Source organism: Danio rerio, chromosome 4, assembly GCF_052040795.2.
Source record: "Danio rerio strain M-AB ecotype USA chromosome 4, GRCz13ab, whole genome shotgun sequence".
Classification (NCBI taxonomy): domain Eukaryota; kingdom Metazoa; phylum Chordata; class Actinopteri; order Cypriniformes; family Danionidae; genus Danio; species Danio rerio.
In genome coordinates this window covers 35999787-36024149 of record NC_141024.2, presented here as the reverse complement: position 1 = coordinate 36024149, position 24363 = coordinate 35999787, and the positions used below count along the sequence as shown (strand labels likewise).

Sequence of the window (24363 nt, the reverse complement as noted above, 5' to 3'; positions counted from 1 at the left end):
ATTTGTGGGTAGCAGAGGTAGGTGCTCTTTTTAGGTCAAAAGAGGCAAGCAGAGTCTGAAAGTCTGCAGCTTGCGGTTTGTCAACGTAAATGTTGAAGTCACCTAGCACCAACAAGGGAGAGTCAATATTAGAAAAAGATGAGAGAAGAACATCCAGTTCATCTAAGAAGTGACCTAATTTACCTGGTGGGCGGTAGATGACAACCACATTTATGTAGAAGGGGTGGATAATGGTGACTGCGTGGAATTCAAAGGAGCTGATTGTTGGCAGGGACGGTATCAGAGTAAATTTCCATTCTTTGGAAATTAGTAGTCCAGTCCCACCCCCTCTCCCTGTGTGACGAGGAGTGTGGGGAAAAAGAGAAATTAGCAGAAAGAGTAGCATGTGTAGCAGGTCTCAGTTAGAGCCATGAGATTATAGTCAGAATATGTAGCTATGGAGGTAATAAAATCTGCCTTGTTAACAGCTGATTGACAGTTCCAGAGGCCCACGGAGAGAGAGAGTTGTGAAATAGCAGATACATGTATTGAACGAAGGTTGTGAGGATTACGCCTGCAGCGTACCTCCCGTGTTTTGCGAGTGTTAGTAACAACAGGAATTAGAAAACACATAATAAAAGTGCACTGACAACAAAAGATAACGTAAAAAAAAAAAAAGAAAAAAGAAAGTAAAGTACTCAAGTGCTTTGTCGGTGTCTTTGCTCGGTGGAGTCGCGCAGGTAGAGTTGATGGTCTTTACACTCGTCGGTCTTCACACAAGGGTGCCGCGACCGCTGCCGCGGTGAACTAGTTGTTTATATAACCCCAAAGCACTAGCGTTAGCTGATTGAATTCAGCTGGACACGCCTCGAGAGTCAAAACAAGGGCCGAAACTGAGGCGGACGACGCGAAACCGACCGCGTTCGCTACACAAGCTCTTATAGTAACCAAGGAAACAGTGGCTAAACACTTGTAGTATTATACACAACTGAAAGCAAGTTTAAATGTCCTACAACTTTACACAAACAGCTGAAAACAAGTCCTCAAACCATACACAACAACTGAAACAAGTCTTAAATGTACTTACAGGCTGCTGGTCTCGATGTTAAAGTGCTTCTCCTGCCGACTAAGCTAGCGTGCTTACTATATAGTGGTTACCTGGCGTTTGGACACGCCTCCCGAGTCAAAACAAGGGCCGAAACTGAGGCGGACGACGCGAAACCGACCGCGTTCGCTACACAAGCTCTTATAGTAACCAAGGAAACAGTGGCTAAACACTTGTAGTATTATACACAACTGAAAGCAAGTTTAAATGTCCTACAACTTTACACAAACAGCTGAAAACAAGTCCTCAAACCATACACAACAACTGAAACAATTCTTAAATGTACTTACAGGCTGCTGGTCTCGATGTTAAAGTGCTTCTTCATTTTCCCGATTATGGCACCTGGATCTATTTTAAGTTGATACCAGGCTGTGACATTGTGTAAAAATTTGGGTGCTTGTGTGTGACCTGAAATGCTTTCTGTTGGTGGGTGGGTGCTACCTAAACCACAACAAATTTTTGGTGTGCAAATTTGGTCCGGAGCTAAGCCGGGAGGCCATGTAATTACATCTTTTGGTGTGATTGTGATGTTTGGTGTGGATGGCCCCTTGGAAAATTTCCACACCCACCTTCCACATTTCAGGTTGTGTGTGAGTGAAACCCGTTGACCCAGTCTGATGCATGTTGGTCCAGACACCTTTCTCTCATCCGGCCTCCACGGTAATGCTGCAGTCAACCTAGAAGGCGAGAAGGGAAATAGGTTATTCACTGTTTCTGGGTACCTTTAAATAATTTGCACTGTGACATGTGATACCATCGTAGTTTTCCTTTTATTGAGGTGGCAACACAGCTGTTGCACACAGCCTTAATCTCATATGGCCCATGCCATCTGGGTGTGAAAGCACCTTGTTTCACAAATACTCGCATCATTACCATGTCTCCTTCTGAAAATTTTATTTTAGTGTTTGGGTTGAATTGTGCATCATTATTTAAATCTGATTGCTGTTGTTTCAGTGTGGTTTGTGCATAAAGCACTTCCAATCTTTCTTGCAACTGTTTTAGCTCAGATTGTTTAGTTGCAACCATGAGAGGTCCCATGTCTGTTGGAGCAATCTCTGGATCAATGGGTATTTTCATGACTCTCCCAGTCATGATTTCAAATGGGCTGATGCCTGTGGCTTTTGAGGGTGTTGCCCGCAGTACTGTCAGGACAGTGGGCAATGCATCAATCCATTTGTTGTCGTGTTGTGAAATTTGTTTTGAGATGTTTTCTTTTATGGTACGATTTACACGTTCCACCATTCCCGAGCTTTGTGGTCTGTATGGAACATGAAATCTTTGTTTTATGTTTAACATTTTGCATATGGATTTCATTATCTGACCAGTGAAGTGGGTTCCTTGATCAGATTCAATTTGAATTGGGGCTCCCCACAGAGGAAGAATTTGGTTCGCTAACACTCATGCCACTGTGTTTGCACTGTTGTTGCGTGTGGGGATCACTTCTACCTATTTTGAGAATTTGTCAATTATTACTAAGCAATAACGATATCCCCCTTTGGCACTAGGTAGTGGGCCAATGAAATCCAACTGCAAAAATTCCCAGGGCCCTTTGGGTGGTTCTGGTCTGCATAATTTTGTGCGCCCTGATCTGCCTTGGTTAATGGTGGCACATACTATGCATGTATCGCACCATCTTTAAATATCTGATGTCATTTCTGGCCACCAGAAATTTTTTTGAATCAGCTGCTGTGTTTTGGGAGCTGATACATGTGCATACTCGTGGTATAGTTTTATCACTGGTTTTTTTTAGAGCATCTGGAACGATGTACTTCCCGTCTCTCAAAATCATCCCTTCTGTGACATTTACTAATTGATCCTGTTGGAGATGTGGAACGAGTTCCCCTTCTGTGAGCCATAGTTCTTGCTGATACTGCTTTAAATCGAGGGGGGTAGTTCGGATCACACTCACAACAGGAGCATTTAGGTTGTCCAGCTGCCATTCGTCTCCTTTCACTGCTACAATGTTGTTATTTTGTTCGTGTTTGTCTGGGTTTCGGATGATGTGAGCGCGCACTTTAATAACTGATATTGGAGACTCGTGTGTTTTAACGGAGTGCCAGATCGCAGTTATAATATTAAAGTGTTTTATCGGCGTTCCTGCGGATGTTAAGAATTTTCGCAATTGCCACTGAGCCATGAAATCATGGACCACGCCAAATGCATAACGACTGTCGGTGTATATGCATATGGGTTCTGGGTGTGTTCGGATTGCTTCAAGTAGCACAATGAGTTCGGCTTCCTGTGCTGATGTATTAGCGGTTAGCTTGATTAGCAACTGGCTAGCATCTGCATTAGGGGAGTGGGGGGTCCATACAGCACATCCTGTGTGAAAATTGCCATCATGCCAATATCTAGACCCGTCAATATACACTTGGGTCTGATTTGGAAGCTTTTGGTCATAAACCGGACTCTGTCTCTGGTCTGACTTGACGTGTGTGGGTGACCCTCCACATCCCCCAGCAGATGTGGTAAAATACGGCTATTCATTGTTGTGATCTCTCGTGCTTGTATATCTGCTAGCCATCTTGCTAATCTCTGTGAAGATACGCCTTTTATTCGTCCCTGTAGCAGCATTTGTACTGGCGTGTGCATTGTATGTATGACAACAGGTTGAAAACCCACGATTGGTTCTGTTGTTGTCAGCATCCATTGAACCGCCAGTACGTGCTGTGTACATGGGTCGAAACCCTGTTCAATGGAGGATTTTTTTCGGCTGTAGTATGCAATCGGGCGTAATTTCCCCCCATGATCTTGAGCTAAGACACCACTTAGCGTGTTTTCGTTCGCGTCAACTTGTAAGTGAAAGGGCTTTGATGGACAGGGCAGACCGAGTGCAGGCGCAGAGCATAGATGTTGTTTCAGTTTTTCAAACGTTTTGTCATGGCTGTCTGACCATTCAATTATGTCTGAGGGCTTTGATTTCCCTTTTACGAGAGCATAAAGAGGAGTAGTAATGTTTGCGAAATCGGGAATAAATTCTCTCAAATAATTCGCTGTTCCCAAAACTTTTTGTAATGCGTTCAGCGTGTGGGGCAGTTCTGCGATGCATTTGCGTCTGTCATCTGTTAGCGCTCGATGGCTTTGTGTGGTTGTATAACCCATGTATTGGACCTCTTTTTGGGCAATCTGAGCTTTCTCTTTGTTCAACTTGAAGCCGGCCCTGCCGAGTGTTACCAATAGTTCGTCAACAAGTTGCAGATGATCATCAACAGATCCATCTGTTGCAACGAGTATGTCATCTACATAGTGGATCACATTTCCTGTGCTTGTCAATGAATTTAGTGCATCTTCGAGCACTCTGTAGAAAATTGCGGAACTGTTATGGAGACCTTGTGGCATCCGTTCCCATGTGTACTGTATCTGATTTACAGTAAATGCCAATTTCTACTGATCTTCGCGTCTAATTTTGACAGACCAAAACCCGTTCTTTATGTCTAACACAGTAAACCAAGACGCACTGGTTGAAATTTGGGACAGGAATGTCGACGGGTTGGCAACTATAGCGGTGGCTTTAGGTAGTACTTTGTTTAGACGTTGATAATCAATACAAAGACGCCACTTGCCGTTTGGTTTCGGTACTGGTAGACATGGAGAGTTTGTGGTTGAACTGCGTCGCCGAACAATTCCCCTCGCTTCGAGCTGTTTTACAATGTCATGAACAGCTGCCTCTGCCTCTGGCTTGATGCGGTATTGTTTTTGTGGGGGAGGTGGTTCCCCCTCAAGGTGTACTACGTAATCGATAAGACCGCAATCATGTTCATGTGTAGCCCAAATGCTTTCATGTTTGTTTATTAGTTGTTGAACGGGATCTGTGATGGTTATGGACATGACGCTGGCTTTGTTTTTCGGCAGACATTTCTTTGTTGTTTTGTTTGTCTGTATCTCAACTTGTTTTTCAAAACAATGAATTACAAAGCCATGTTTTCTCATGATGTCCATCCCCAACACAGTTCCCTCGCTATTTTCTGGTGAAAACCAGAAGGATTCTCTCAGTGTTGTAACGCCTAAATCGAGTTGAACAGGCGGTGTTAATGTTGCAATCATTAATGTGTCGTCAATGCCTTGTATTTGGATTGTTTTATCTGTTAGGGGTAATGGAATATTTGTGAGGGAACAAGTTGCGCCGGTATCAAGAAGTATGTCGGCTAACCGGCCTCCTAGATTAGCCCTTATCTTGATTCGGTTTCAGCTTTTGACTATGTTCCCGACAGCTATGGAGGCCACGGTTTCCTATGGTGAATGATAACTTTCGTTTGTGTTACGGGCACTTTCGGTCCTAGTTTGGCTATTTTGTTTTCTGAACTCAGAAATGAAGCTTGAGAATTGTTTTAATAATTCGGAATCCTCACCACGAGGATCCGGTGATTTGTGGGCTTTTTTCTCTCCCCATCTCTTTTCTCGACGACGGCAGTCTCTGGCTATGTGATTAGGTTTGTTGCAATAATGGCAGTATACTTTTGTCTGTTTTGAGTAATTTTCGCCTTTTCCTTCTGTTAACCACTGAGCCGATGCTACAGCTCTGGGTTTTGATTTCCATCTACTCTCTATTCTCGAACCCATGTCTACTATGGATCTGAAAGTATTTTCGGATGGGTCTACGCCATTTGCTAAAGCTCTCTGTACAGGGATGCCAGCATTGCTTTTTATTATCTGTAACAGTGGATCGTGATCCCGGCTAGCGTTTTCCATACCAGCATTCTCTTTATATGTTACCCACAGGCGTTCAGCGTAGCTTTCAAATGATTCACTATTTCCTTGTTTTATCTCTAATATTTTACTCCAATCCAAAACCGTTGGGCCCCTTATGTCTAGTAGAGTTTGTTTTAATCGCTCGTAAATAGCTTCGTCAGTTTCCCTGTTATTGCGTTTTATGATGTCCCCAGATTTCATCTCCGCAGTTAATTTTGGTCTGAGTTCCTCAGGAATAGTCAATAGTGCGATTTGCCATACATTTCTGACTTCAAGTTTGTACACTGTGGCCTGTAGCATCAATGTTTCCCAGTATGGCTCAAATGGTCCCTTATTGGGCATCATACCTATGACTTGTTTGTGTTTACAACATTCGTCGCATGTTAGCGGACGGCTGATCGTGGTTATTTCATCGTTCGCATTCGTGATGGTTTTTAAGACGGCAACTTTTGTCACTTTCGGAGGCGCTTCGTTTGATTTTGTTCTGGTTACAACGGGACTTCGCTGGTTTGGTTCGTGGCTTTGAGCGGAGGCTCGGTTCTGAATTTGTTTCGGTCTTTGGCTCTCTAATGCAGCAACATTATCTTTATCGTCTTCATCATCATTATTATTATCATTAGTTGTCGCTTGATCTTTCAGTTTACCTAGTGCTGCTTGTTTAACTGCAGCCACTGGGAAGCCTGCATTATCACAACAGTCTTCAAGAGCAGATATATAGTTGTCGTCGGTTTGGAGTTTCTGTTGAAGCCCATCTATTTTCCTCGCCATTAACTCGCTCTGTCTCGCCCATCCTTGCTTTTCATACTCGAACGCTTCAACTTGTTTTCGTAATTTTTGTAATTCCTCAGATCGTGTCCTTTCTATTTCTTTTATGTTAACAATCATGTGCTTGTAATCGGCTATTGTCTTAACATCATTTTTTCGCAGGAGGTAGACGATGGCAGTTAGGGTTTTTTTGTATTTCGATTTTGAGGCTAACTTTTCTCCTTCTGTCATATACCAGGATATTATTTCGTTATTTTTCCACGTGAGATCTAAGCCTTTTCCTCTTAGTTGGAAAAGGGTTTCTTTTATTTGTAGGGCATGATCCTCCATAATTCCCTGATCTACACTATCACTGTACTGTGCCTGCGAAGCCATGTTTCCCACTAATTATTTCCCACCGGATTCGGTCTCCGGTCTAAAATTGGGTATTCCGACCCGTTCTACAAATGTGTCTATATGTGGGGTGTAACGAAGGCTTTCCCTCAACACTTCTACAAGATAAAGGAACGAACTTACCAAGATAGTCGTAGACAGCGAAGGAGCAGATCAAACCTCATACTTCCTTTGGAAATCAAGACTGAAACTCGCGCTGGAGAAGAAGTCACTCGCCTCAGGAGGGGAGATCACGTTGGTTGGTCACCACTTTGTAAGGTCCGCCTGTTTGGTTCAACGACGGCAGCCAATCAGACGGCAGAAGGATTCTTGCGCGTCACTGTCTTCTTTTAAGCACAAATAGTATTGAGTTAAATACATATATAAATTTGATAGGAGTATATCTTTCGTTTTATCTGACTCCAATAAGAAAACATTGATAAAGTTATTTTGTTTCCTTTTACATTATTTTAGATTATGATTGAATATTATTTTAATTTGTTATTATACCTTATTCTCATTTACTCAGATTCCTATAGCATCCCGAGTCTTGCACCGGCCGGGTATACAATCTCTTAATACAAGCTTGTCAGTCTTGGTCATTAAACAGAGGCGATTAACCACTCTCCTAAGAAGGCAGAACTCTACTTACTCAATTTAGGAGATTTTTATGTGGTCCCCATAGGTCTGTTATCTACTTAATCAAGACAAAGTATTTTAATAATAATCGCACAGGATTATAAGTTTGTAGATGAAGGCCTAAATATCCACATTTAAAGTAGTTTCAACAATATTTTGTTGTTCTAAATAGAAAACCCATAGTTGGCCTTTTGCAGTCTACGTAAACATGAAATAATGCCAATTTGCTAGTCGGATCTCTAACAACATTGTATAGCGTGCCACGCTGCTCCGTCTAACATGTTTTAGTCCGTTACTAACCTGTACAGTGGCTTGTAGTGCTATGGACAACAACATTTATCAGTGATAAAAACACGAGGACTATTTGAATAATTCAAAACATAACAATTTATTAGTCAGGTAAATGTATTATGCCAATTCAATCAGTCAATTCATAAACGATCAATACAAAACATCAAATTATCAAAGATAAATCCAAGATGAAAAAGATGCATTCCTGACTTTGAAATATACATAATGTGTAAATTTTACATAACGTGGAGCCTAAGCTCTATGTTATGGGCTGGTCTGGGTAGGCAGAATCGCGCTGAGTTTTTCTCAAACCTTGCCTTAAATAATCCAAGAATTCCCTCAAGGAAGGGGGTGTGTGTAAAAAGTCACACCCTTCACAGTGGTTCAAAAGATGCCTGAAGTTATATATTTACTGTTTTGATTATGTCTATTTCTGAGAGAATGAGACCATTGTACCAATCGCACTGAGACATTTCAAATGATATCAAACATGATAGTTAAAGTCAGTTTGGTTATTCTAAAACATTGAAACACTGAAATGACCATATGTGTGAGTTGGGGGGATGAAGCTGAGTCTCAGCATAGTCAGATGCAAATGCAGCAGGAACTGGTTTTTCACACATTCCCCCCTGGTGGGTTGTGGAGTCCATTGGCCCTGTCTTCAGCTCATGTTTTGAATTGTCAAAGATATCAGAATATTTGTAATATTTCAATTCTTACACTGACTATTATTGTTTTTATTACTGTTTTATCCTGAATATACAGATTGTTAAATGTATTATTATAGATTTTTTATTTATATTTACTACTATTTACTGTTTATATATCGAGCGGCGGTGGTAGGGGGCAGTGCGGGCTGCCTCTTGACGTACCTGTTGAAATGTATAGAGCAAGATGTCAGTGATGGCTGGGGCCAGACAGAATCTGAGGTCATTTTCTTTCTTGTATGTATGCATGTATGTATGTATTAGAGCTGCACAATTAATCGTAAAAAGATCAAGATCTCGATTCGACCCCCTAAACGATCTTAATCCAGCATTTCTACGATTCTGTCAATCATATTTTTAAGTTCAGAGAGAAGAAAAGGCGGCTTCATGAGTCTTTTTATTGTTTCACACACGTTACTCAGTGACATTGACACCTCCAAATGATGTTGAATGAGTCATATACAGTATTTATAAGGTATAATTCCCCTAAAAATTAATATTATGCTGTATTCGTGGTCAGGAAATCACATGTGACAGGAGCTGCAGACTGTGAGCTGTTATCACAGAGAGGGCGTGCGCGTGTCTACTTTCGTTAACAGAACCTGCATATGTTGCGAGTAACAGGTAATAAAGTTGTAAATAATATTCAGTTTGTGGCACAGAGTGATCGTTTGGGAGCAGCATGCGAAGTATGAACAGCAGTCAAAATGAATCCGAAAGTGTGCACTTCATTTAAATGATCATATCGCATTATAGAGTTATGATTATGACAAGCATTTGATGTTTTTCTTTCATAGCGAACACACAGTTGTGCATGAAAATAAATGTTTACAGTGTCAGTATAACTACTCTAGCCAATATATTGTTGAATATAATCTAATAATGACAAATGTCTGATTTTACCAGTGAATAAAACTGTCTAATGATGTTGTCAATGACAGATTGCAAACATATATCTCAAACATAATAATTCAACATCAGAATTATTATAAGTAGAATAGAACTATTTAGATCTACACATAATATTATTATCGATGTTGTGCCATATGTTTGTTTTTACCATACCTTTATAGAATTGTGAGAAAATCGTGATCTTTATTTTAAGCAAAAAAAAATTCTGATTCTCATTTTAGCCAGAATCGTGCAGCTCCAGTATGTATGTATGTATGCATGTGTGTATATGTAATTCCTGAAAAGTGCATGGGTAGAAATTTACACACAAAATAACAGGCTAAAAACACTTGCTTTGCTTTCAGGCGCTGTATGTCTGCGGTGGGGTTAGTGAGGGGGAGTCCTGACGCTCCCAGGAAGAAGCATCCTCTGTCATCTGTTCCCGGAGCCTGAGCCTTAAGGCAGAGTGGACGGACGTGCCTGAAATAGCACTCCAGCCACTGCGGCAAAAGAGAGAGGTGCATAGGTTACACACGAGACATGTAACACTTTACAACATACAAGGACATCAGTTTAATCATGAATTAAAATGTTCTACAATGGCATTTCTCACCAGACAGTTTTAGTCATAAATTTTTTTACGGTAATTATCTTTGGTTAGGATCAACTTGCCTCTTCCTCTTTCCAGCTCAGGCTCACGGCTTCGCTGGGAAGCGTCAGAATGACAGCGTCCCCCTCTGGCCGCCTGCCCAGCCACTCCCGCACCTGTGCGTGTAGAGCATAAGAACAGATATGAGGCCTGTTACAGGGCTCAAAAAGCAAACAAGTCAGTGTTTTGAACGCGACTAAAAGGTGTTGGCTCTGGCCTTACCTTAAGCTCCCTAATGCTTACATGACCCAGATGGTGTAGCCACACTAGTGTGGCCACGCAGAAGCTGCGAAATTCCATCTGGGTCCAGGGATGCAGCTCGCACCGCTGGCTGAGGCGACGGGCAACCTTAGCCATATCCGCCTCCATTGTGGAGGGGTAGGGGCTTTTGCTGCTGCTGAAAAGAAGAAGAAGGAAAAAAAAAACTTCAGTCATGGTTAAAACAATGAGGAAAAAATTAAGACAACTAGCAAATCAAAAACACAGGCAACCAGAAAATACAGATTTACGTCTTCGGTACTATGAGGAGCTTAATAAAATATAAAAACACAATCAGAAAGTAGAGTACACCCAAAAACAGCTCAAAACAATTGAAAAATCTGTTGACTCCAACAATTTCTGAAACAACTGGAACCTTCTTAATAAACATAATATTTGATGTGCTTTTTCAATACTGCACTGAATGTCATGCCGATAAAAGAACTTGAACTTGAGAGAGAGAGGACGAATTGACATCGAGACTAGCTGGAAAATATGTATACACCCTACACACCATAAGAAATGGTTAATTTAAGTTCATGTATCTTATTTAAATAATTTAAACTTTTTATTATTATTATTATTATTGTTGTTGTTGTTATATTTATCAAATGTATTGTTTTTGTCATTATACCTTATCTGTATTATTATCATTATTATTTTTTTTCAATGGTTTTAATATATTTCATATTTGAAATGCTTTGGCAATACTGTACTGAATGTCATGCCAATAAAGCAACTTGAACTTGAACTCGGCAAAGCATAGGCTATTATTAATCAGAAACGGATTGGTCGCTCGGAAACACCATGGTCTTGAATTTGCAAACAGTCGGCAAGTGCCGGAGAACAGCCGAAGCCTTCAAACGCATGTTTATTTTTTATTTTTTTTATTTTATTAAACACAAGTTTTACTAGCATTTACATTACAGTGTCATTTAAAGACTTGACGAGGTGACATTGACTGAAAAATAGAAAACAGACTTTGAAAAATTATTGCCGTTCATGTGTGTTTGTGATGCATGTTATGGTTCACAGTTCACCCTCTGCACGCATGCCTACACTGCAAACCACCACACAGTGTGTGCAAACAGAAACTGGCAACGATTGTCCCACCTATGATTACTTCTGATTGGCCCACTGCTCTGAAAATGAGTTATGACTGTACAGTCTAAAAAATACGTTGCTCAAATACGTGGCCTTTCTAAAGATTCAAGCTTAAAAGTCAAACATGTCCATCAACCATGTGTTCACATAGAAAACAACGGTAAACCCGTGTGGTAGAGTTGAAAAATGCAGTCGGTGAGGACAGACCCTTACTCACTAATGGCCATATTGACATGTTCAGGGAATAGAATTGAATCGGAAGATCATTACAATGTACTTTATACTATTCCTACTGTTAGTTATATTTACAAAAGTTACTTTAGATTGAGCAGTATTCCTAGTTTAAAAAGGTTTGTGGACAAAATCTTAGCCGTTCTCTGGCAATAATACATAGGATTTCAGGATTGACTCTGTCTTACCTTGTGTTACATTGTATTCTGTGACTTTCCATAACATATAGTGAAACTACTTGTTTGCAGTTCACCCATGCTTGCTGCAAAGGCTTACCTTGTCCCATACTGTCTTCCTAAAATGTAATTCACAACAACACTAAGGGAAAATTTACATATAACCCACAACAAAAAGTTATTGACATTACCTACCTTTTGATGATCACCATTCAGAGGAAGTTTACATTGCAGCGGAACAATGTACGCCACAGCTTTGTTCAAACTGCTTCTGTTCTTGGGAAAGTTTACTGAATAACCATCTGGTGGCATAACAATATCAATGAGTTGCTTGCTCCTGCAGCAACACATTATTTTAAAGCCTCCAGAATGTTTAAGAGGAGGAAAGGCATCTTCAACAATATCAATGAATTTCTATGGTGTGCAATGCACATCAGAAAACCTCACTTTTTTTCCCAAGTCCACTTGCCTGGAGGCACATGCCTTCTTCAACACTTGGAATTTCTGCTGTGTTTACTAGAGCACAGCAAAAAAAGGTGTGCTCCCATGACTGGGTTGGATTCAATTTTTTTGGAGTCTTTACTATATGGCTGAAACGGCTTGCTCAAAGAACGGCTTGCTGAAAACTGATGCAGGGAGGTGAAGGGTAGCTGAACAGTTGGAGTGACAGTTGTTGAAGCGACACTGTAAAACATTGCTGTTAAAAACGGTCAGATTCTATGGTTAAATAATGTTTTTTCACTAAAACAGTAGTATTCTGTTAAAAACAGTGCATTCTGGGTAACATTTTTGTTTTCGAGAAAGTAACCAAAACTGTGAGCGAACAGAGTTCAGACTCGACATTTTGAAGTCTGTGTTTGAAATCACACTTTGTGCCCTTGTTCACTATTCCATCAACTAGTTCACCAATATAGTTCACCTGACAGAGTTAATGAACACTAATGAGTAAATTCAGACACTGATGACCACCTGCTGTTAATAATCACAATCACTGAAGGAAAGAAACAAGAAACATAAAGAGTGACTTTAGTTACAGCATTAAATAAAATCAAGTAAAATAAAACACCTTCAGTCTCAGCAGAGGATCCTTAAACGACTCCACAAACAACAGCAGACACACTTATTACTGACTGCTTGGACTTCCATAATCTGATTAAGATCCAACAGAAATTTAGTTGTTTTTTGTGTCACCATTATGGAGTGAGGGGCTGATTTAGTTGGGCTCTTTGATCCGTGAAACACTTTGCAGTGCTTTGTTCAATTCACACCGTCATATTTTTTAAGATGCAAGTATTCAACTTAGTGACATTTTAAGGCTTAACTAGGTCAATTAGGGTAAAGTTGGGGAAATGTTGGCAATAAGTTTAGCATTACAATGGGTGAAAGATTCTGGAATTAAGGAAAGTTTAGTTGGCTCAGATTGTAATTCTGCTCTTTTAAGTATTGAAACAAAACACTCAGACTGTAGTCAAGATTTAGTTATTGAAATATTACAAGAGTATAAATTAAAAGGAGAAAAAGTAAAGGTAGTGTTCATGTGGGTGCCGGTGTTACACCAAATTCTGTGACTATTGTTTTCTGTAACCCTAGTAGGCGCTGTTCTCACAGTTGGCTTGAAAACGCTCCCTTATTCAGGATTGGACACGCAAACAGCGTACATGCCATCAAGTGAACGCACTAGGCTCCTGTGAACACTATCAGCGCGCATCATTCTCCATTCAATATATTTTTCTTGCCTTTGATATGAAGATGTTAAATTCATATCTATTAAACCAGCCTATCCAAGAACCATTTTACTATAATATAAGCAGTATAGCACATTTTTACCTTAATTTTATGATTTAAAATAAATAAATAAATCAGTATGTTTTTGCCTTCATTTTCCCCGATAAGCAGTTACGTAGATTACGGTTGATCCTCTTAAATGTTTCCTGAAATAGGTTTATACAATTTCTTAATTGTGTTTTAAATTTAAAAGAAAATATTGTGAAATGTTGTGAATGTGTGTGAAATGCTGATTAGACAGAATGTAGGCACACAAATTAAAACAGAAAGTCCATACTTTAAACTTGCAATAAAATGTTTTTATTTACTTATTTGTGTATATTTAAAAAAAAGGTTCAATTCAAGATAACATTTAATTTAACAAAACTTGAACTATTAACTTAAAGAGTATGGGATTAACATGCTGCACTGTTGTACGGCTTTGTGGGGTCAGGGTCACACGTGTCACACTGAATCTGTAATGAAGAAATAATACATGTTATTTCTCCCAGGGTTAGGCAGAGCACTGAGATTGACCATCTTATTTCGAAAGGTCCTTACCCAAGAACAAGGTGGTGGTTTTCAGTGCTTTTCCCCTTTCTTTCCTTGGTCTCCCACTTCTATATTATTTTCCCCACAATAGAGTCACAGCTCACTAAGGTCATCTATTGAACCAAAAGATAGAATCAAGTTCAACTATATGGAAGGTTTATTAAGTCTTAGGGTGCTACGACACCTACACTTTTGTTTCGGAACGTGTCTCGTTTGCCCAGTTAGCGCGGTTCATTTGGCATATGTGAACAGGGCAATCGCGCTCTGTTCCGCGCCAAAGTAATCGCTCCGAGATCGCTTGAATGAGGTGGTCTCGGCTCGATTAAAACAAACCCTGGAGTGGTTTGACTGCAGTGAGAAAACAATCCGATCCGAGCTCAGTTATATCACAGTGTTTTATGGATATGCAATAGGCTTACGGCTATATGAAGAGAGAATTATAAGTAGGGCAGGAAGTTTGGCGAGTCTCCGGATGCCCGCAAACGAGTGATGATCTCCCAGTAATCTCGCGTCTCCCTCCCGGTCCTCAAATAGGCATCGTCGCGCACCCTTCTCACCCCTCCCCACTGCATCTCTCCTCAGACACGTCGCGCGCACCCTGTTAATCGCCATCAAACCACCACCTCTCCTGACAGCTGAGCGGGACGCTGCAAAATAAACCCTGACACTCTGACCAATGTGAGGAGAGTTTACTCGCACATGACTTGTTTTAGCTCTTTTGGTCCGATTAGAAACTTTGCAGTGTGAAAGCAAACTGCTCCAAGAGCAAAGAGCAACAATGTAACAATTGTAATCTCTGTTTCGGAACAACTGAATCAATTCACAGGTGTGAAAGCACCCTTAGTCAATGGGGGAGGGGGCGGGGTAGTTACCATGGAAATTCTTTTTTGACAGTTTGACAATTAGTAATCTCAAAAGTGTAATATAGAATTAACATTTTCTAATTTTGCAATATTTTTAATATTATACATTTTCTGTGGTCTGATTAATATATATATATATATATATATATATATATATATATATATATATATATATATATATATATTAAAGTGAATAATTATTTGAAATGCTACAGTTACAATAACACAGAATAAAAGCAAAGTTACTTTTAGGACAAATATACCATAAGAGGTGGCATCTTTTTGGAGGCTGTGAGGCTCTGTGCTGGCTGGACACCTGGCAGCTTTGTTTTCTTGTGAAAGCCCTAACAAAAACAATAGAAACAAAAATATATACACATATAAATTCTATACAATTTGTCATAAATGCATATATATATATATATATATATATATATATATATATATATCCCCTCAAAAAAGACCGTTTCTACATTTATGAATTCATTGGTTACCTAGTTGACTCCAAACACTGTTTGATTTTGCCAGAATCCTTTCCGAGGCGATCCAATACAAGGCTCCTTTTCTCAGAAGAAAAGATTACCTGGAGAATTGTAAACTTGGATTTACCTTCACTGCTACTAAAAATATGGTACAGTATTTCTCTTTAAAGCTTAGTAAATAGTAAATTTTTTTTTAGTAAATTAGTAAATTTGATCTTACTCCCAATATCCAGTGCCCAGGCTCATGGCCAGCTCCCAACATGAAAGCGTATTTTGTTGGATCACACTAAAAAGGCAAACATAATTTATTACTTTCAAAACTAGACATAAAATGATGATCACACAAAGCCTGACACAAGGGTAAGTACATAAAATAAAATTCACAACATAAACTTTGAGTTTGGCTTGAGGTAACTTCATATATGAGCAAAAACAGTTCTTATATGCTTACCTTGAATCTTGAGCCCTTTCCCTCCTCTATCCAATTAATTCCATGTGTCAATATGAAGTGCTTTTTTTCTTGTGCAAAATTGTGTTTTTTCACAACAAGGGCCATGTATGCATTGATCACCTAAATGTTAGAAATATAGAAATAGTAAATAAACAGGAAAGCATTACTGAAATGTGTACATACATGCCATGCAGACAAATCTCTCTTTACCTCACTCTCAACTTCTTTATTGGGAGCTGTCCCAACTATGTCCCAGTAAAAGAGTTTATAATTGTCAATGCGGGAAAGCAGAACATGTGCATTTTTTCCTCCCCATGCATCTTGAATCGCTGCATGATAAAGGAATAGTAATGAAGGAAATCAATTATTTGATGTATTTGCCATTTTAAGCTAAAAAAGGTCCAAGTTACGTTTTCCAAGTTACATACATTTTTTGTGACCAGATTGGACAGGATTGTCCTGCTGGAGGAGAAAGAGGTGAAGGTGGTGGAGGAGGAGGAGGTGGAGATGGAGGAGGAGAAGGCCAAATATCCTCATCTGGACAACAGGCATCCTGAGGTGGACAGACTTGAAGTGATTTGAGGTTGAACTGAAAATGGGGCTGAGGTAGCAAAGAGAAAACGTTCGAGGTTACAGAAGTAACCCTTCGTTCCCCGAGGAGGGGAACGGAAGTGCCATGAATGGGAGGATTCGGATCAGAAGCCGCTTATCTGGAGAGTATTGAACGGGCCAATGAATGAAATTAATTGGCAGCGTAAGCTTGCGCAGGTGTGCGACATCTGCAATTATCTCAGCATATAAGCACACCTGAAGCCAGCAGACGCCATCCTTTTAAGCTGAAGAGACTTTCAAACAGCTAAGGGACAGTCATTATGGCGACGGAATATGGCACTTCCGTTCCCCTCCTCGGGGAACGAAGGGTTACTTCTGTAACCTCGAACGTTCCCCTTCGGTTGGGGAACTTCAGTGCCATGAATGGGAGAATATGGAAAGCGCCATAATGACTGCACCTTACCAACACCCCCGATGAGGAGATAGTCAAGCAAGCGTGACGCACCCACATCATGGGGGGCGCGGTCCTCCAACGTGTCCCTGGCCCTAATTTATCCTACTTCAACAGAAGTTTTACGGATTTAGATATATTTTTTGGGAAGTCGTGAGCATCTAGATAATTCTAGGAAATACGACAGTACGTTGGGAAGCGTGCAATCCCGATAGGGAGGACGCTGCGGAGGCCATCCGTTACCCAAGGGGGGGATAGATGGCAGAATTTACCTATGGACTAGCCCTAAAAAGGGGGAGTACGCATAGCAAAAGAGTGGTTAGCGGAGAGGGAAGACACGGGTCCACCCAGGGGGGGGACTTAACCGTGGCGGAATAAGCATATGGGATCGCCTAGTGGGGATCACGCATAGCAGGCACCTATACCCAAAACGCGGGCTGACCAGCGGGCAGACCTACAACGTAGTGGGCCAGCAAGTGACTCCTCCGCTGAGTCAGTGCTGGGGGCCACGGAGGAATCTGCAGGGCTCACCTGACGGGGAACTTTACTGACAGATAAAAAAGGCGCACGTACCTCCGTGTTAGGGAGAATGGCGCCGCAAGCGTGTTTCAACACCCTACCGAGTTGTCTCCTCAATCACCAAAGGGTTACCTAATACCCTTGAGGAAACCGGCTCCACTCGCAGATTGTAAAACCTTGCAAATGTGTTGGGTGTCGCCCAGCCCGCAGCTCTACAGATGTCTGTTAGAGAGGCGCCGCGTGCACGCGCCCAAGAGGATGCAACGCTCCGAGTGGAGTGTGCACGAACCCCCGGGGGACACGGCTGACCTCGACTCGAATAAGCGAGTGAAATGGCATCCACAATCCAGTGGGATAATCTTTGTTTGATACGGCACTTCCCTGCTGCCGACCGCCATAACAGACAAAGAGCTGCTCAGATGATCTAAAATTCTGAGTACGGTCCACATAAATGCGCAGAGCGCGAACTGGACAAATTAAAGAAAGGGCTGGGTCTGCCTCCTCCGGGGGCAGCGCTTGCAGGTTCACTACCTGATCTCTAAAGGGGGTGGTAGGAACCTTGGGCACATAACCGGGGCGGGGTCTCAGGATGACGTGAGAGTAATCCGGCCCGAATTCCAGGCACGAGTCACTGACCGAAAATGCCTCCAGGTCCCCGACCCTCTTGATGGAGGCCAACGCAACCAGCAGAGCTGTCTTCAGGGACAGAAATCTTAGAGATACTGATTCGAGTGGCTCAAAGGGATCGGATCGCAGACTCGTGAGAACGAGGGCGAGATCCCAAGAGGGCATGAGAGGGGGGCGAGATGGATTAATTCGCCTAGCACCCCTAAGGAACTGGATGACCAGGTTATGCTTTCCCACGGTGCCGCCAGCTACCGCGCTATGATAAGCGGAGATGGCGGCCACGTAAACCTTGAGAGTGGAGGGCGACAGCCTGCTGTCCAACTTCTCTTGAAGGAAAGAGAGCACAACACTAATCTGGCAATTTCGGGGGTCTTCTCTGCGAGAGACGCACCATTCAGTGAATAGACTCCACTTCAGGGCGTAGGCGCGCCTCGTGGAGGGGGCTCTAGCCTGAGTGATGGTATTAACCACCGCAGTCGGTAGGTTACCTAAGTCTTCCTCGCGTCTAGGGACCACACGTGGAGGTTCCAAAGATCGGGGCGAGGGTGCCAGATGGTGCCCTGTCCCTGAGAGAGTAGGTCCTCTCTCAAAGGGATCCGCCAGGGGAGGGCCATCGCGAGGAGTGAGAGCTCTGATATCCAGGTCCGGTTGGGCCAAAGGGGCGCAACTAGCAGAACCTGTTCCTCGTCCTCCCTGACCTTGCACAGAAACTGTTCCTCGTCCTCCCTGACCTTGCACAGAAACTGCGCGAGCAGGCTCACTGGGGGAAACGCATACTTGCGCATGCCCAGCACCGGTAAAAAGCGGTGGAGAGCGAGGAACACTGCCAACAGCTCTAGGCGATTGATATGCCAATGCAGCTGGGCACCCTTCCAGAGGCCCGCAGCCGCATGCCCGCGACACACGGCCCCCCAACCCGTGTTGGAAGCGTCTGTTGAAACAACAACATGGCTGGACGCCTGTCCTAGAGGCACACCGGCCTGTAGGAACGAGGGGTCGTTCCAAGGGCTGAGGGCGCGGCGACACAGCGCAGTAACCGAGACCCGGTGTGTGCCCGCGTGCCATGCGCGTCTGGGGACCCGATCGTGAAGCCAGTGCTGAAGTGGTCTCATATGGAGCAACCCGAGCGGCGTGACGGCGGCTGCGGATGCCATATGCCCCAGGAGCCTCTGAAAGAACTTCAGTGGGACCACTAGTTTGCTGTCGAGCTCCCTCAGACAGTTCAGCAACAGGCGAGCGCGTTCCTCGGAGAGGTGCGCTACCATGGTGATCGAGTCCAGCTCCATCCCGAGAAAAGAAATCCTCTGCACGGGGGCGAGTTTGCTCTTTTCTCGGTTGACCTGAAGCCCCAGTAGGCGGAGATGCCGAAGCACCTTGTCCCTGTGCATAATCAATTGCTCCCGCGAGTGGGCTAAAATCAGCCAGTCGTCGAGACAATTGAGTATGCGAATGCCCGCGAGCCGAAGGGGCGCTAGGGCACCCTCCGCGAGTTTGGTGAAGACCCGCGGAGACAGAGAGAGCCCGAAGGGGAGGACCTTGTACTGCCACGCTCGACCCTCGAACGCAAACCGCAGAAATTGGCGGTGGCGTGGAAGAATGGAGACATGGAAATACGCGTCCTTCAGGTCTATGGCTGCAAACCAATCCCGAGGACGAACGCATTGGAGAATGCGCCTCTGCGTGAGCATTCTGAACGGCAGCTTGTGCAGACAGCGGTTCAAAACGCGCAGATCTAGGATTGGCCGTGACCCACCACTCTTTTTGGGTACGATGAAGTATAGGCTGTAAAACCCACTCTCCATCTCGGCTGGAGGAACCGGCTCGATTGCACCCTTCGCCAGGAGGGCAGCAATCTCCTCTCGCAAGACAGGGGCGGACAGGGGGTTGACCCTGGAGAAATACACGCCCGTAAACTTGGGGGGCCGTTTCGCGAACTGAATCGCGTAACCGAGTCTGATTGTGCGTATGAGCCACCGCGAGGGGCTGGCCCGCGCTAACCAGGCAGGCAGAGCCCTCGCTAATGGAGTCATCGCTACAATCGCTGACGTACCAGCGGTGGGGCAGCGCGGAGTGGGTGTGCTGATCCGGGAAGCACGAGGGTCCCGCGGAAGAGCTGGAGGAGAGCGATTCGCTCTGGCTCCGCACCCTGACTCCGGAGAGGGGGCTGGAGGGCTGAGGAAAGGGAGACCGTCCCCCCAGCGCTCGTGAGCCACTGGCGAAGCACGTAGAGTCTGCGAGCCGGAAGGCAGCGCGTCCAGGACTGGCAGAACTCGTGCAGTCACATCCGGGGAAGGGAAAAAGTGCTCTTTTACTGATGTTTTGGTGGCACTGAAAAGTACCGTTGTTATCAGGACCCCGCCCTCCAGCGGGGAAAGAGCAAGTTTCCTCTTCTCCGGATGGCCTGTCTCAGGGACGCTTCGCGGTCCGTTTACCGGACTTAACGGCGCCCTGGGCAGGAGGGGCTGCCTGCTTTCGAGGTGAACGCCGCGCCTGCTTAGCCGGAGGCGCAGGCGGGGGCGGGGCAGCACTCGTTGGCGGGCGCCCTCGGCGAGGAACAGCGGAGGTGGATGGCTCGGCGGGCGGAGCGGGCTTACGGCCACGCCGATAGATGACATTGCCCATCGCATCCGACTGCTCTTTCACCGCCTTGAATTCCTGGGTGAATTCACCGACGGTGTCGCCGAACAGGCCAGCCTGGGATATGGGCGAGTCAAGAAAGCGAACTTTGTCAACTTCGCGCATATCGGCCAGGTTTAGCCAGAGGTGGCGTTCCTGAACCACAAGTGTGGACATCGTCCTCCCCAGCGCACACGCGGCGGACTTAGTAGTCCGAAGAGCATAGTCGGTCGCGGTGCGCAGCTCATGTAATAAGATTGGGTTGGACCCGCCCTCGTGCAGCTCGGCCAGCCCCTGCGCTTGGTAGCGCTGGTAGGTGGCCATCGCGTGCAAAGCAGAAGCAGCCTGGCCCGCAGCCTTATAAGCTCTGGCTCCGAGGGAGGCAGACAACCTACAGGCTTTGGACGGGAGGCGGGGCAAACCCCGCCACGTAGAGGCGCCGCGCGGACAAAGATTGACCGCGATAGCGCGCTCCACTGACGGGATCGCCTCATACCCCCTGGCAGCTCCGCCGTCAAGGGCGGTGAGGGCGGAGGCACTCGCAGCACGGGCAGAGAAAGGTGCCCTCCAGGACTGCGTGAGCCTACTGTGCACTTCCGGGAAGAAGGGGACGAGAGGCTTCGAAGGCTTCGCCTTCTGGTCCTCTACGTAGCACCCATCTAGTCGGTCCGGCCGCGGAGCTGGGGGATAAACCATCTCCAACCCCACGGCCGAAGCAGCACGGGAAAGCACGGCTAACATGTCCGCTTCAGGATCCGATTTGACAGCGCTCACCTGCCCGGAGGGGGCGAGCGGGTCCGGATCTTCGTCGGACAATGAAAGCCCACCCTCCGATGCCGCGGAGGACATCTGATCTCCGGTGTCAGCGAGTGTGAGAGCTACCATCTGGTTAGACGGATCACTCTCACCACCCGAAGCTTGGATGGAGCGCCGTGAGGAGCGAGAGGTCCGCGAGCCCGTGGGCGGCGGATTAGCTCCCGCTGAAACCCTCAGATCTGCCCGAGCGCCCGCTGCTTTTTTAGAGCAGGAGGCAACTGGGGTGGCTCGCTCTCTTGCGAAAGTTAGCCGCGATCTTAGCTGTGCAACGGTCATGGCATCGCAATGACGACATGAACCGCCCGCGAGCACCGCATTAACATGCTGGACCCCCAAACATGCAATGCAGTGATCGTGTCCATCATCCGGAGACAGGAAACCCCCGCATCCAGAAACGCACAGTCGGAGCGCCATCCTGAAAAGGACGTGCTGCACGACTGTGTTGCTCTTTTAGGAAAGTTGCAACTATACGCACCGCTCTGGAGGACCGGACCCAAAGAACCGCAGGCAAGGGAGTAACCCAGCTCGACCGTCTGCCACCGCGAAGACCCACTCTGGACCGGGAGACACACTCGTTCGCTCTGAAGTGCTGATCAGCAAGAGGAACCCTCATCGACTCACTCAGAAAGGATCTGAAGCGAAAAGGATGGCGTCTGCTGGCTTCAGGTGTGCTTATATGCTGAGATAATTGCAGATGTCGCACACCTGCGCAAGCTTACGCTGCCAATTAATTTCATTCATTGGCCCGTTCAATACTCTCCAGATAAGCGGCTTCTGATCCGAATCCTCCCATTCATGGCACTGAAGTTCCCCAACCGAAGGGGATCTGATGTTTCCTGATTTTTTAGGTATTCTTGGCCTCTCCTCATGGTGGAGTTTCAAATGATCAATGTTGACCCTTTGCGTGGACTGTCCTATAGAGTTGAAATGGACCACACATTTGTTATCTATTTTGGTCACCATAAAGGGATCAAAATATTCAGGGTCAAGTTTTCCTCCCTTTCGTTGTTCAATGCGAACATTTCTCCTCCATACTATGTCCCCCACCTTAAGGCTTTGGCATTGCCTTTTTGAAAGTCGCCGATTAGTTCTTTTGTGGGTTTTTTCTGTGTTTTTCTCCACTAGATGCAGAATGTTCTCATGGCATCTGATGTCAACAGCTACCTCTTCCTTACAGCACTCTACTTCAAATGAAGAATCAACGTTTGGCAACATGTTAATGAGAAATATATTTTCTTCATTTGCATTTACTATATACAGCTTTGAAAATATATACCTGGCACTTTTTATAAAATTATAAACAAATATTTTTCACCTGAGCTTTCTGGGACTTAAGAAGGGCATCTTGCTTCTCTCCCAAACATGAGAAGAAAACCTTGTGGTAAGCTGTTTTTGGTCCGCAGACCAAACATGGCTGCATCTAAATATTGGTTCCAGTTGCTGGGTTTGTCCTCCACTAGCTTTGCAAGTACTCTAATAACACTAAAACATAAAAGGTAAATACAAAACTTGAAGCATTTTTTGTAAAAAAGGATACAAATGCTTACAGTGTTGACAAACTCCCTTCCTTGATTTACTGAAATCAATGTTTCCTTGATTGACTTTTAACATTTGGACTGTAATAAGACATTTTGTTAGATACATGCAAAATGTTACATGGATAGTTCACCCAAATATGACAATTGCCTCATCATTTGTTTTCGGTCACTTGTTTTTTTCTAAATATCTTCCTTTAACTGAATAAAGGAATGCAAATGTGTTTTAAGCATGTGAAGGGTGTGTAAAAGATGGCAGAATGTTCAGTTATGGGTGAAATATTGCTTTAATACAAATCTTACATTTGTACTGTTGTCAAAAGTTTATATCAGTGTTCTGAAGGAGCAAGGGAGAAATTCAACAAAGTTTTTCAACCAAAGACAAAACTCATTTTCTAGGGTTTATGAGAAAGAGTCACTCATTTGTAACAGATATAACACAGGCAGTCAAAGTACAGGGCCTTCTCCTGGGCGATGCTGGCAGGTCGAACACAAAGGTTCCTCATCTAAACTGTTGAATATAATAGAACAGACCTCAGGCAGGAGATTGCATGGATTGGCTTTACTCGAGCACAGACTGTGGGCAGAGTAGAGGTGAGCCAAAGCACAGTGGAACAAACAACAAACGGGTAGAGACAGAGCACGACAAGACGAAGTTCACAAGACTCAACAAACTTGGTTACAGGTAGGACAAGTAGCTTAGAAAGCTTACTGACATCAAACAATTATCAAGCACAGAACGAGGGAGAAGGGGAGATTGAATAGACACATAATCAGGGAGAGCAGGTGAGAGCAATGAGGATGGAGAAACAAGGGAATTGGTAACAGGTGTAACTGCACACAAATAAACACACAAGAGGGAGACAAAGAAAGCACAAAAACCCTGACAATTAAACAATGTTAGAAACATGGATGTAGCACCTTGATTGGAATATAATGTGGTTTGTGTTTTACATGTCTCCGGCTTTTTTGGCAAACAGTGCACTGTGAAACCTCAAACAATGATAATATGAATTAAGTTAAAAGTAATTTTTTGATTTCATAAATTCAGTGAACTGAAGTATTCATAAAGTGCATTAGCTTACCCATTTCACAATGTCTTCTGACATGCCAGGCCAGTAAAATCTTTAAGAAATCGCATCTCTTGCCTTAAGTTGCCCACAATGTGCACCAATGTTGCTTGCATGAAATTCTTTAAAAAGTTGGTCAGCCTCCTCTATGCTACACACAACTTTACATTTCGTCTCTTTATCAGAGCCATTTTTCTGATGTAATATAA

At 44.0% G+C, this 24363-nt stretch overlaps 1 protein-coding gene across 1 annotated transcript; it reads right to left on the bottom strand.

Moving 5' to 3' along the window:
• Positions 1 to 2107: 2107 nt before the first annotated feature.
• On the bottom strand, positions 2108 to 7124 carry LOC147844832 (uncharacterized). Its single transcript, XM_087248677.2, has one exon. The coding sequence runs from the start codon at positions 6911 to 6913 to the stop codon at positions 5315 to 5317; it is 1599 nt and encodes a 532-aa protein (XP_087104803.1). The 5' UTR covers positions 6914 to 7124; the 3' UTR covers positions 2108 to 5314.
• Between the last annotated feature and the right edge of the window lie 17239 nt (positions 7125 to 24363).

What these genes read in the sequence shown, in the direction of transcription:
- LOC147844832 (XM_087248677.2), bottom strand. Translation starts at nt 6,913, where the DNA reads ATGGCTTCGCAGGCACAGTACAGTGATAGTGTAGATCAGGGAATTATG.